The sequence below is a fragment of the Medicago truncatula genome, chromosome 3 (assembly GCF_003473485.1).
Source record: "Medicago truncatula cultivar Jemalong A17 chromosome 3, MtrunA17r5.0-ANR, whole genome shotgun sequence".
Taxonomy (NCBI): Eukaryota; Viridiplantae; Streptophyta; class Magnoliopsida; order Fabales; family Fabaceae; genus Medicago; species Medicago truncatula.
This window is the reverse complement of record NC_053044.1, coordinates 49,579,538-49,592,777: the sequence shown is the minus strand read 5'-3', so window position 1 is coordinate 49,592,777 and position 13,240 is coordinate 49,579,538. Positions and strand designations below refer to the sequence as shown.

Genomic DNA, 13,240 nt, shown 5'->3' with positions numbered 1-13,240 from the left:
TTTTTTGCCTCACCAATTTACCGGAACCTATATTAACTAATGGGGATGTACCAAAAAAAAAAAATTATGACAATTTTATCTTTCATACTCAAATATTTTTTTTTTAACTTTATATCTCTATTGTTTTGATTTTCGTGCAAATACTTATGTTCTTTTTGTAAATTATGATTATCTTAAAAGTTGTCAACCAAATGATTGTTCAAATACATTCATCAGCTAACGTGTCAGTTTGAATTCAGTCTTAAACGTATTAACAATGGATCTCATATAAATTGTGCGCGGTTGATTTACGCAAAAAAAAAGATTATGTTTCTCTCACACACTTTTAAACAATAGATCTCATATAAATTGAATGAGACTCGGTGTGAATTTTAAACAAATACTCATTCTTTTCATAGAAAATAAGATTTATTGAATAATTGATGTATGTACATTGGTTTGTGAGGTGAGGATTGTCCGTCACTATTGGGCTTGGTTTGTGAACATAAATGGTGGGTGGCCCGATAGCAGAAACCTGATAGCAGGTGACCCAATGGATCTTGGAGAGGATCTAATACCATCTTGAAATTTGGGGTCTAACTCATTCTTACAAAACTAGCTTGTAAAGTGAGATTTGTCCCCTCTTTATAAACTTTTCTCAAGAGTGTTATCTATCCAATGTGGAACTAAATTCACCCCCTCAAAGCCAACACAATGAAGATGTTGGAGGTTGCAATGAAGACTAACCAAATATCACAATTTAGGCGACTAGGGATGGACCCAATTAAGGTGGAATTTCCAACATTTGGCATACTACTATCAAAGATTCATCGCAAGAATTCTCTAAACTCCATTTCTTTTGACTCATTTCATATTTACATAGTGCTTGGTTTTTTAGATATTTTATATAGCAGTACTCTTACAAGTGACATATATCACTAAATCAAAATTAGTTCGTTATTTTGCTTAATTTTCATCCCTTAAAAAGTTACCTGATTTCTTCAAAATAAGTTTACATATGAGCAAAGAGATGTATCATACATGCAATCAGTAAAGAGGATTGTTTTTCTATACTGTTACGACAAAACTTTCATATGTAAACTCTAGTATTGAATGTGGCATTGAATGGCATAATATCTATATCACTCGGAAGGAGAACAACACACCCAAAGTTCAGAATTGTAGTTCCTGCAATTGATAATTAAACTTGTAATCAAGTGAGTGATATTGCAAAGTTACAAAGTTGATTATAAAGGATGAAGCTCTGATGGCATATAATATTTGCTTGTAGACATTGAATAAAACTTCAACAAGATATATATATAGGGAGCCCCTAATATGAACCCCTTTTATTAAGATCCACCTATGATCCTTAATAAATTACCGGTTATAGTGGGTGAATACATTTTCCTTTCATTTAATTTAATTATTTATATTTAATTGTTTATTGAGCACAACCTTTAAATGACAAAACTGACCTAAATTATTGTCTTAAGGTGTTATCCTTTTATTCATGATGAATCTATTTAGCAAGTAAGGATAAGGTCAGTGATTGCAGGTCTTGTTTCACGAAATAGCAAGGATCGAGTTTCTGAATATGGTTTTACATCAACTACTAAGATGTATGTATTCGTTCTACTAAAGCAAAATAAATACATCGTAAAGTTACAAATTACAAAAAACAGTAGCAACTTGTTCTTTAATCTCTATGGATGACTATTTCTCTTTAATCTCTACTCACGAGCTCTTTAAAGAGGACATTTTCTAGAACAAGCAAATCTAAGCTGCATAAACATGCTAAATTTGCCTAACCTCAACACAAAGGAAATTACAAATAGTTGTTTAAACTAAGCAACTTTAGTTTAAAATTTATGGAAGAGTGGATCTCAATAAAACTCTGCCAATGGAAAAAGTTGGATATGGATTGGGGCTTTGGGCATCCAGTTGCATACGTTGCCCATGAAAATTAAATATGAGTTTTTCTTAAGTTTGATTAAAGATTTAAGGACCATTTGAGTTGAAAAAAGATGATTCTTATATTCAAGAATTGAAGCAGCACTTGCGTAAACAATGGTGGTAGGAGAGAGAAAACGAAGACATTGAATAATGACATGTCCTGCTTTAATTTTTTTTTTTTTTTTGCTATATTAATGTCTATGTAAACCGGAAATGAAGTGATTTTATCCATTAAAACCGGTCATTTATTAAGGACCATGGGTGGACCTTGATAAAAAGGGTCCATATTAGGGGCTCTCATATATATATATATATATATATATATATAACATTTTTTTTAAATAGTCTGTGACTAGAAAATTCATCTTTATCAGATAAATAATAAATAGAGTGTCTAAAATTCGAACCTTCGATCCCGATTATACAATAAATATCAAGCTTAACTCATGGAACGATATCAACAACACTTTATACACGCATTTTATGATGTGTATAATCTGATGATCTTAAATTCAAGGGCCATGATGGCCCATCCTCACACTCATCTAACACGTCAGTTTTGCATACGGCCAATTAAATTATAAATACACATCAATAAAATAACTATAAGTTAAAATTTGTAAAAGTATATCACTTTCGTGATTCACATTTTTCTTCATCTAACATTCTCATTTATCATATTTCCTCATAATAGTAAGATAACAACAATACATATATGGTTTTGAAATCATAAAAAAATGCGATTCAAATTAGACCATGTATAATAGTTAAAACCATTCAACAATACTCAACACCCACTTTTATCCTCTCCAATGTTTTTTTTTTCATTTAACACTCTACCCAACTACCTTTTATTTCTTATTCTTATTTAATTTTATATTTTTGTTTTTATAATTACATAAAATTACAATTATTGATTATTATTGGGATCCATTTCACTAAATAAAGACTAAAACTTCAAAAGAAATGCTAATAAAAAGATTAAGAGAGTGAAAAACTTGATTTTTTTTCTATGTCCAAATCAAATTATCCAAGTCTCTATTTATAGAGAAAAAAAATCACGAATTTTGATAAAAAAAATAATAATTATTTGCAATGAAATAATTGAGTCCAAAATATTAAGATGATAAAAATCAAAGCAATCAATCGTAACATGTCAAGTGTCCCAGCTTTATCCAAAACATTTTCTCTCTCCGCGTGCACAGAATCCACACGCGCCAGCTTTGCCAAACCATAATGCGCCACATGGCCTGATCGGGACAAAGTTCAACATGTTGATTTGCTTCATCACCTCTTTCCTCCACATCATTTTCCTATCATTTTCAACAACCTCATTCCAATGGTTCAATATATTGAAGATGGCTTTCAATAGGCTCATCATTGGACATGGTCTTAGAAAAGGTAATATTTTTCTATTTTTCATCAAATGAGAACACGCATCCTTTCAACTTTGTAACAACTTTGACTTAGGTAGCCAACCCTTAGAATTAGAGGTGGGAATAGGCCAGGCCAGGCTTTGATAGGCCTGAGTCTGGCCTACGAAAAAATTTACAAGCCTGAGCCTGGCCTGTGGCCTATTATAGGCCGTTTTTCTTGGCCTGGTCTGACCTATTTAAAAGTCTGGACTGGCCTGAAAGCCTACTTACATGCCTACTTTATATTAAGGTCATCAAATAGTTCATTTGACCTACTAAATAAACTAAACATGCCTTAAAACTTACTTAAAAGCCTATTTAACTACAAGTAAATTTTAACTAGATTAAAGCCTACTTAAAAGCATATAACAACAAAGCCTATTTAGGGACTAATAGATAGAGAAAAAGATGTTTGTATTTTTAATGTATGCAATTATTTTAATATAAAAAATATTTTTTAATAAATAAGTATTAATAGGTCGACCTATTAGACTTAACAGACTTTTCTGGAAGCTTAAGTCTGGCCTATTTAACTAATCAGACTTTTTAAAAAGCCTAAGCCTATCTACTAAACAGGTTAGGCCAGACCATACCAAAACAGGCCAGTCCGTAGGTCCCTGTAGGCCAGCCTAGCCTATTTCCAACCCTACTTAGAATCACCCTTAAAACTGAACCACAAGATCCCTTATTGGTCGAATGGGGAAAGTAGTGAGATACAATTGTGTACAGAGTCGAACACCCTCACCATATTACCTCTTTGGTCATATGATCACGGGGATCTGGCGTTCCCCCTAGTTCCATGTGAAAAGCAAAAGTTTTCATGTTTGAGATTTTAACATATTTTTATTAGGATAATGTTTCATGAACATCATTTTCTCCATACACACATTGTACCACCCCTATGTGAGAGTGTGTGAGAGATATAAAATGAGTTTTTTGTGTATATGGGAACCATGCGGACACATGTCACAATTGTATGTAGGTGTACAAATGATACATGCCATTTAAGATGGTCTATGTATCACTGCCCTTTTTATTATTACTATAACTCTTTTTCAATGTGTTGTAAAAAAAACATGGGTTGTGTGAGTCTATACATGAATTTCTCCTTCATTTTTGTTAGAATAAAATTGACTTGTGCTTGTACATGCTGTAAAGCACTTTTGCCCGTATTGCTCACCTTCAATTCAAGTATTTAACATGGGTCTCACAGCATATTGATGTGTCATAACTAAAATGTAATAACGTATGACAATAAGAAATACACTTATAATAAGAAATCATGCAAATAATAATAACAACAATAAATTTTCCTAAAAAATAATAACAACAATAAATATTAATTTTTGATTAACCTATCTTCCAATCACAAACTATCTTTTATACTCTATATATTTTTTATTACAAGCGTGATTTGAAAATAATTTTGTTCTAAAATATAAGCTCTCACTTGATAAAATAATTTTTTTGAATAAATTATTTATAAATACGACTAATTTATTTTATTTTATTGACGGGACTGCTAACTTATTTTGAAAATTAATAAACGGTCAAAGTTTGACCCAAGTGATATTCTAGAAGAGTTATATAAAAAATAGATACACTAAATTTACTATGAACTTATTAAAAGGGACAAATGAGTATAATTTTTAAAATAGTATGATTTTAGTCAAGTATTTATCACAATCCAACAATCAATATTTATCGAAAATAATTTATTTTAACACTATCTATGCATATAATTAAATTTATAATATTCCTGTGAGTATAATTCAGTTGACAGAGATAAACATTGTTATATGTAGGAGTTGAAGTTCGAATCCCAAACACCTACGCTCATCAGTCATCACATTGTTGTTAGGACTTCCTTCCGTCATTGTAATAAACAAAAATTCTCTTTTCATATTATGGTCTTTGAATAATTTATACATTTAACTTATAATGTTGATCAGATTGATAATATATTTAAAAAAATTGCTTATCGTAATGATCGAATGACATATTAATTATTTAAATATGGTGACAATTAGGGTATCCATGAAAGAATGGTGAATAATTTACCTCAACCAATACACATTAGCCACATAAGCACATTTTTAAGTGGTATCCATGAACTATCTTGACCCCACCAACAAATTGCTCATTTTCATTGGTTGGTAGGTAAATTACCCACCATTTTTCAAAGGTAATCTAGAAAAAAAAACCTTTAAATATTGATATTTCTTTTATAATAAAAATATTCAACAACAACTACAAAAAAATTAAATTCATATCGGATATCATATTCCATTTTCTTTTTTCTTTTTGGTACATGTACCATTTTCTTTAAATAAAATACTTAGTCAAAAAGAAAACGAGAAGAACAGTAAATTTTGGTCAAAAAGTAAAAGAGAAAATAAACACTTCCCAAAAAAGCACCATGCATGAAGTATATTTATTTACCGTGAGACACGTTGGAACTTCACCCTTGCTCTAAGCCCTCCAACAAACCAAACCACCCTTCTTACACTTCCGAAAGAAAAAAACCCAAAATGAACACAAGCAAAGCCGAAGCAGAACGGTTACTTGAAATCGGAGAAGAACTCTTGCAGAAAAGAGATCTCAAAGGTTCAAGAGAAATTGCGAATCTGGTTCAAGAAACCGAACCTCTTCTTGAAGGTTCCGATCAGATCCTCGCAATTGTTGATGTTCTCGAAGCGGCGGAGAAGCCTCTCAATCTCAACAACCACCACCTCGATTGGTACGCCGTTCTTCAAATTGATCGCAATTCACAAGATCTCAATCGCATTAAGAAACAGTATCGTACTCTCGCTCTTCTTCTTCATCCTGATAAGAATCCGTTTTCTTATGCCGAACTCGCTTTCAAACTCGTTAAGGATGCTTGGGCTGTTTTGTCTGATCCGGTTCAAAAAGCACAGTATGATAAGGGTTTTGAATTTGAGCTATTGGGAAATGGAAATGGAAATGTGAATTTTTGGACTGCATGTCCTTATTGTTATCATATGTATGAATATCCTAGGGTTTATGAGGGTTGTTGTTTGATGTGTCAGAAATGTGATAAGTCGTTTCATGGTGTTTCGATTCCTTCTCTTCCGCCTATTGTTCCGGGACAAGAAGCTTATTATGTTTCTTGGGGAATGTTTCCGATGGGTTTTGTTTTTGAGAGTGTAGAAAATGGTGGTGCTGGCACTGGTGATTCTGCTGCGAAGAAGCGATAGATGGTTTTTTCAGTTGTGTGTCGTTTAATGTTTGTTGTCTTGTTTCTGAGAAGTCTTTGTTTTTTTTTTGAGTCAAAATAATACCATGTAGGCATGTACCAAAAAAATTACCAGGAAGGTTAATGCCTATGTGCTATGACATGATGCTGTTTACTGTACTGTTATGGCAATGGATAAAAGTGGAAAGTGTCCTTTAATTGAAGGGTGTGATAATTGTTAGTTATTTACATTGCACTGTAGAAAGGGTAAATCTCGCAAGACCTAACTCATTTTGTTTATCTATAAAAAGAAATAAAAAAAAAAATGAATTGAATTGGTCATTGAATCAACTGGAAATGGCAATTCTTACTCGGTTTGGAGTGTTCTTTTGAAACTGTTCTAGTACTTGTTAACCAGAAGAAGGATTATCTCATTTCATCATAAATAAAGTAAAGGAGAAGCATAATGCTATCAGGGACTAAACTTGAATGCAGATGCTCTGGCAACACTAGACAAATCTTATTTTCTTGCCTCCAAATAAACACACTTATAGTTGGTGGTGTGATGAGAAACATTGCTTTATAAAGAGCTAGAATAAGAATACTGCAGCCTAGTTCATAGTCATCCTCGAATGGAATAGAGACAAAATCTACTACTAATATGCACCGATAAACAAATAAAATGCATGTTGTCACGTTTTATGCGTGTCATAAACAGGTGATAACTTGTTATGTTATACAAATAATTTAATTTATGGTACAAATTCCCTAATTTATGTGCATAATGTGGGTAATCAATTAGGGCTACCAGTTTGAGTTCTAATTCTAGTGCTAAAGTCAACCTTTTATATATGCAAGGTTGCATATCTGCAACCAACTGAACCATTCTATAGACCCAGCTTGACATAAACTTGATAATACTAGACTGCCCTTAATGGCTAATCAGCTAGGGATAATACAAATTACAAATTATACAATGCAAGCTAAAAAAGACAGCTGGGTCATTTTTCTTCATCTTTCTTTGATGGTGAAGACTCGTTAGATGATAACAAAATTTGGGGTGATGTTTCTGATTTAGAGGCCTTCTGAACTGGATTATCAGAAGATTCAGAAGCCACATTCCGGGTCTTAGCTTTAGATGTTGACTTTAACTTATCCTGGGACTTTACACTGGATGAGGGGGTCCATGTTGCGGCAATTTTTTCACCTTCATCTTTGAAACCAGTTATCAAGGTTTCACGAATCTTGACATCTTTCTCATCATTTACAGTAGTTGATTGAGTTGAAGGCTTAGCTTTATAAGGTGAGTTTGTGAATGGGAAAGGGTGGTTTCCCTTTGCTCTCGAACGAGTGAAAATGGCATCGTCAAATGGATCAATTTCTAAATCAGAATCACTGTACATCTTCTGAATTGTGCGGATGGGTGTTGCTAGCCGAGCTCCATGATGACTGATGACTCTAAGAAGATCCAAGAGAATGGCCTCCTGTTTTATCACATGGAAATTATCGTCACTCAAGCTGAAGTGAGCCCTTAACAGTTAACCAAACAAAATGACTTGAATGTAAATTAAATCATAATAACCATATTTTATGATGAAGCAATTAACAACAAATTGATAAATTGAAGAGTAGGGTCAAGATTTTGTTCAAATGTTGAAGATTCGCATAAGCTGAAAACATCAATGAAACAAATGCATAGCAAATTTAGGATACACAATATTTCTGGAAACAATAGTAATGAGGCCAAAATGTACAAAAGCAACAAGCCTGGATAGTCTCCAATATCAGCCTATATAATAAGCCATTATGTGAAACACTTATTCAGCAAATTCTGACTAAACAGAGTGAATGCCGAGAGTAATTTGAAGAAAAAAAAATAAAAAGTTAATCTTGGAAATGAAAATAGGTAAATGAACCTTAATTTTATTTTTTTTGTAAACATAAAAATTGATGAGAAATTGAGGATCCTGCTAATACAATTGAGTTGCTGAAAGAAATGCATTAGCAAACATATACTCACAAAGAAGCATTAATATTTAAGTAAAAAAAACTACTATTATACTACACCATCACACTTAATACAATTGCAATTATCAAGTTGCTATTGTCAATCTAGTCTCACCTTAACACGGAGGTACTCTTCAGAATGTGAAGTTTTGACAAAGCAAGATACTAATATCTGTAACAGAAAAAGGGATTTATAAGACAATGGCATTTGAGAAATGAAAAGAAGCCAAGTCATAACTCATAGCAATGAATAGTAGAGCAGAAAGATAATAGGGACTAAAAGCAGATTTGACATATTCCAAAATGTTAATGAAATAAATGCTTCATTGCCGCCATGGGTGAAGATAGCCAATCAGATTCCAATGATTGATAAATTACTGGGCAATACATAAATGACACAGGAAACCTATCATGGTATAATTCGACAACCACTTTGGAATGAAACAGATGATAAATGAAAAAAAAAAAGCTTTTGTAAGCATTCTGGAACATGGATGATTGTATTTGTGAAGCAGATATTTAAGAGAAAGCCTTTGACTTTAGTCAGAGTTATTAGAAACCTGATTCAACAACAGTGGCAATAAGTGCATAGTAGCAAAACCATAGGGTTAAATGGCCTAGTAAAACATTCCACGAAGGTAAATTCTAGAAATGTAAACAAGGAGAGGAAATCAGTGTTTTAAATTCATAGCTAAAGCCTACAAGCCTAATTGGTACTTTGCCCTGGCTATGCTATGAGATGATCTCAAGGTTAGCCTTATAACTTCCTTTCAAAACCAAGACTGAAGATAAAGGGAAGAAAATAAGATACTGGAATTCATAATTTCATAAAAAAGTATATAAACCAATTAACAGAAAAAGGTATCAACCATAAGAGCTTGATTTTCTGGATTGACATCCTCCAGGAAAACCCTTCTGTGCAATTTTTTTTGTTCTACTAGAGGATTTTTTGCCAAAACCTTGCGCATATCAGCTATGATGGTCTGCATGAAGAAATAAAGAAAGACAGTGCCTCAGTTTTAAGATGAGATAGCCATCAGAAAATCCCAGTAAATTTTTTAAATACCATTAAACCAAGAGTACTCACATCAATCTTGTTGACATCCAAGTGACTGATAGCAAGGTGAGTTTTGATGCGCCAATGAGTTTTCTTACTAAGATTCCTCACAACATTTACACTCAACTTGTGATTAGGAATGTGAACTGCTTCACAATCAGCACCTCTAACTACTGTTGGTGACCACCAGCCTACATGCTACAGAAAATATGAAATTTCAATGCCAGACAACTATTTTTATATCGCTTAAAATGGAAACCACTCACGTTGGATCAGTTCGCTTAAACTACCTTTTCAGTAAGTTAGATAATTATTACTAACCTCAACTCTACCAGAAACTTCGTATCCTTTAATCTTTGTTTTAATCCGCTCATTCACAACAAATGGCCGAGTTGCATGAATCATCACACTTGAAAGGAAGTTCGTGAATATCTGCATGCATCAGAAAAATAAAGTGAGAATGCAAGGACTATGCCGTGAAGAGTTGCTCTTAAGGAATTTAATGAAACCGAATACAAACCAATATTCATAAAAAAGTAAATGACAAAAATGATTTAATTGTTCTTGTAGAAAGTATCAAAGAGCCATATTGTACCTCACGGCCTGCAAGTGAAAGCAGTACTGTACCCATACCACCAGCAGCCAACCACTTCTGTGCAGAGAGACCCAACAACTCCATGAACAATGTTACGGCAGCAACCCATACTGCAGTATATACAGCTTTCCCAATAAGATCAATGCTCATCTGTCATGCACAATACAATTTTACATTGAATGAGCTTTGCATTTACATTCCAGGAGCACCCTCATAATTAACATTGTGGAAAATAATCCTATATTTTTTACAGGTTGACTTCTTTTCTAATCTTCATTTGAAATAAAATAACTCATCTAAAGCTTTAAGTGGACTCACAAAAAAATTAACTCATTATTTTAGAAAAATGTTTCACACACATGAATGGAAACATGGCAAAGATTATGTAAAAGGAACATACTTTTCTTTCATTGTTGTCGGCATTTGTCTCCATACAGAAATTTTGTGCTTGTCGAACAAAGCTGAAAACAAGAAGAACAGCAATACATTGTAATTTGAACAAAACAAAGAACTCCAAACGCATAATAGTAATGGATGGGCAGCTGAAATAATTATTATTTACAAAAAGAAATGAAATAAACATGACTCGTTACTAAATCTGCAAAGCTAAATAGATCAACATACACTGCCAAATATAAAATAATAATAATAGTAATTAAAATTGAATACACTAGAATTATCTTATATAAGACTCTTCACCGTGTCTATACTTTTTTATCCATCCCTTTTTTTTTTATTTTTGTGTGTGCTCTATATCTAGTTCTAACAATAAGAAAAAATAAGCTTATCTTACGATTAGGTGCAAGATATTAATAGTATGGTTAGAACGCCGACAACAACTGTGGACATAAATCTGCACAAAGTCAAATCTACCTTGAAGAACAGTAGGCAAATGTAAGCACGGTTGAAAAAGATCTGACAAAATTCAGCAGCCGTTGCTTTAAAATCGGACTGGTTTTTGATTGTACGACTAGTGGATCTAAGCCCCTGAAACAGTTTACGTCAAGGTGAATACCAATAGGACTTGACAGACTTTCAACGGAAAAGACTTTCTGATCCAGAAAGATACCTGCAGAGCAGCATTACCCCAGTCCACAGCAGCAAAGGTTGGAAATAAGATGTCATTATATAACGTGAAATACTTTTCTTCCAACTTTTATCGTTCCACTGAAAATAAGATGTTATCAAACAGAATGTCAACTAATAATACTATTCAATTGCTTTCGACAACACATGGAACAAAATTAGATACTAACTTCTTGGAGAAAAAGAGCCCTGCAACGGCGTAGGAGAGGTTCAAGACCAAAGATAGCAAAGCCAATTATACCAAGAGCGGGGATTAATTGAAGCATAATTGGTCTTCCTGATATAGCATTACATGACCTACATCAATTTCAAAATATAAATACCTTCATAGATAGTGTTTATGAATTGGTAGCTGAAAAAGGAAGATGAGATGAGATGCAACAACTAAATTTAGCATCAAATGATATGATTTACGGTGATAAAACTTAATGCAAACAATAAATATAAAATAAATATAAACTGTCATAATTTAATTTATTGTTTCAGTGCGGTTTGATTCATTCCCAATATCTACTCACTCCTCCACCGCCACCGCCACCGCCTCTCCCAAAAGGAAAACCAAAGTTTGGCACCTCGAAGTCCACACACCCGACACAAATCTCAACAAAATATGAGAGAGTCTGAAGCTCTTGTGCGATTCTAGATAGCTAACCATGTACAGTGGTTGGGAAGTCAACTTTGTCACCCGGCATGTCAAAGAAAGCCTTTCAAGTTTCAATTATAACCATTGCAAGTAGAATAATTTTCAAATAAATAGGAACAAGTATTGTTGTTTATACATGTAGGCATTAGTTGCATGACAGAGTTATCAGTGCATAGGAAATCTAGTAGAAGTAAAAATTGCATAACCAAACAAACAAATTTTACTGCATAATGGAAAAGGAAACTATCAAAAATAATTTAAAAAAATAAATAAAAGATAAACACGAACATTCATTTAAACGAGTCAGAAATGCAAAATTTATAGTAATCCTAATTACCATAATTACATCAGTCCAGTCCTATTTACATTAATTCTAACAACATGCATGTCAATGAATGACAAAACTTCTGTCAACTACGAAAGGAGATTAATCGACATACCTTGCCAAAGAAACAGTAGCCACTTTCAACAGCGGAGCCTCACACCCTCCAGCCGGTACCAGGGCAGACTGACACAACAAAACATTACATCTAGAAGGTACAGGCTTAACTTGGACATGTAATCTTGAAAAGATGAGTGCTGAAGAATCAACCCTCTGTCAATTCATAAAAGAAATTTCTCCATAAAATATTCAGAAGTAAATTAAAAAGAAACACATGAATGATGAATCCAATACAAGAACTATGAAATCTTAATACTTGAGAGACATACCAAACCATGCCGTTGATGATTGAAGGCAACAAAACATAATCGATTACCGGAATTAGGTTTCTGTCAATAGAAAAACAAATTGAAAATCAACATTCTAGACAAATAATGTATGAAAATAAATCATATAAAATAAGCAGACACAACATACATGACAAAAACTACAGCTTCCATTACTAATATATTGCCTAAAGTCATGAGACAATCGAATTGATCCTGAATATGCCATTGTTGAATTTAACTGAAGTATAAGATCATGTAACATCGAATTAAACCTGAATCAAATACAGCAATAACATTAGAAACGAATAAAATCAAAACAGAAGGGTTTAATTGCAAATATATACAGTTGTAAAAAATGGATAATATCATCGAAATTCAAAATTGCAAAAAAAAATTAAAAAAATAATAATAACTGGATTCCTTGCTTAAACATGCCTTAGATAGTGGTAGAGAGAGAACAGTGATGTTTGATTCTTTTTCCGAGGATATTGGAGAAAAGAAATGCGAAGAGAATAAAATAATATTCGAGTGAAACAATCGCAAATTTACAAACAGCACAAAACCAAATTTTGCTACTGAATTTTGTATTGTTATT

The 13,240-nt window shown here is 32.8% G+C and overlaps 2 protein-coding genes across 2 annotated transcripts; one reads left to right on the top strand and one right to left on the bottom strand.

Moving 5' to 3' along the window:
• Window positions 1–5,799: 5,799 nt before the first annotated feature.
• Window positions 5,800–6,791, top strand: LOC11429659 (dnaJ homolog subfamily C member 5). The gene has a single exon (XM_003602866.4). It carries the CDS (start codon window positions 5,882–5,884, stop codon window positions 6,566–6,568), a length of 687 nt encoding a protein of 228 aa, XP_003602914.1. The 5' UTR covers window positions 5,800–5,881; the 3' UTR covers window positions 6,569–6,791.
• Window positions 6,792–7,216: 425 nt separating this feature from the next.
• On the bottom strand, window positions 7,217–13,240 carry LOC11434686 (mechanosensitive ion channel protein 3, chloroplastic). Its single transcript, XM_024779466.2, has 14 exons — window positions 13,081–13,240; window positions 12,794–12,917; window positions 12,646–12,705; window positions 12,375–12,529; window positions 11,462–11,588; window positions 11,275–11,372; window positions 11,079–11,192; window positions 10,606–10,666; window positions 10,206–10,355; window positions 9,932–10,042; window positions 9,641–9,808; window positions 9,423–9,536; window positions 8,669–8,725; window positions 7,217–8,030 (listed from the first exon to the last, which is right to left on the bottom strand). Exons 2-14 carry the CDS (start codon window positions 12,905–12,907, stop codon window positions 7,548–7,550), a joined length of 1,812 nt encoding a protein of 603 aa, XP_024635234.1. The 5' UTR covers window positions 12,908–12,917; window positions 13,081–13,240; the 3' UTR covers window positions 7,217–7,547.

Coding starts and splice junctions, on each gene's coding strand:
- LOC11429659 (XM_003602866.4), top strand. CDS start 5,882: ATGAACACAAGCAAAGCCGAAGCAGAACGGTTACTTGAAATCGGAGAA.
- LOC11434686 (XM_024779466.2), bottom strand. CDS start 12,907: ATGTTACATGATCTTATACTTCAGTTAAATTCAACAATGGCATATTCA. Junction 12,530..12,645: donor ATCATCAACGGCATGGTTTG/GTATGTCTCTCA, acceptor ATGAATTGACAG/AGGGTTGATTCTTCAGCACT. Junction 10,356..10,605: donor CCGACAACAATGAAAGAAAA/GTATGTTCCTTT, acceptor TGTGCATGACAG/ATGAGCATTGATCTTATTGG.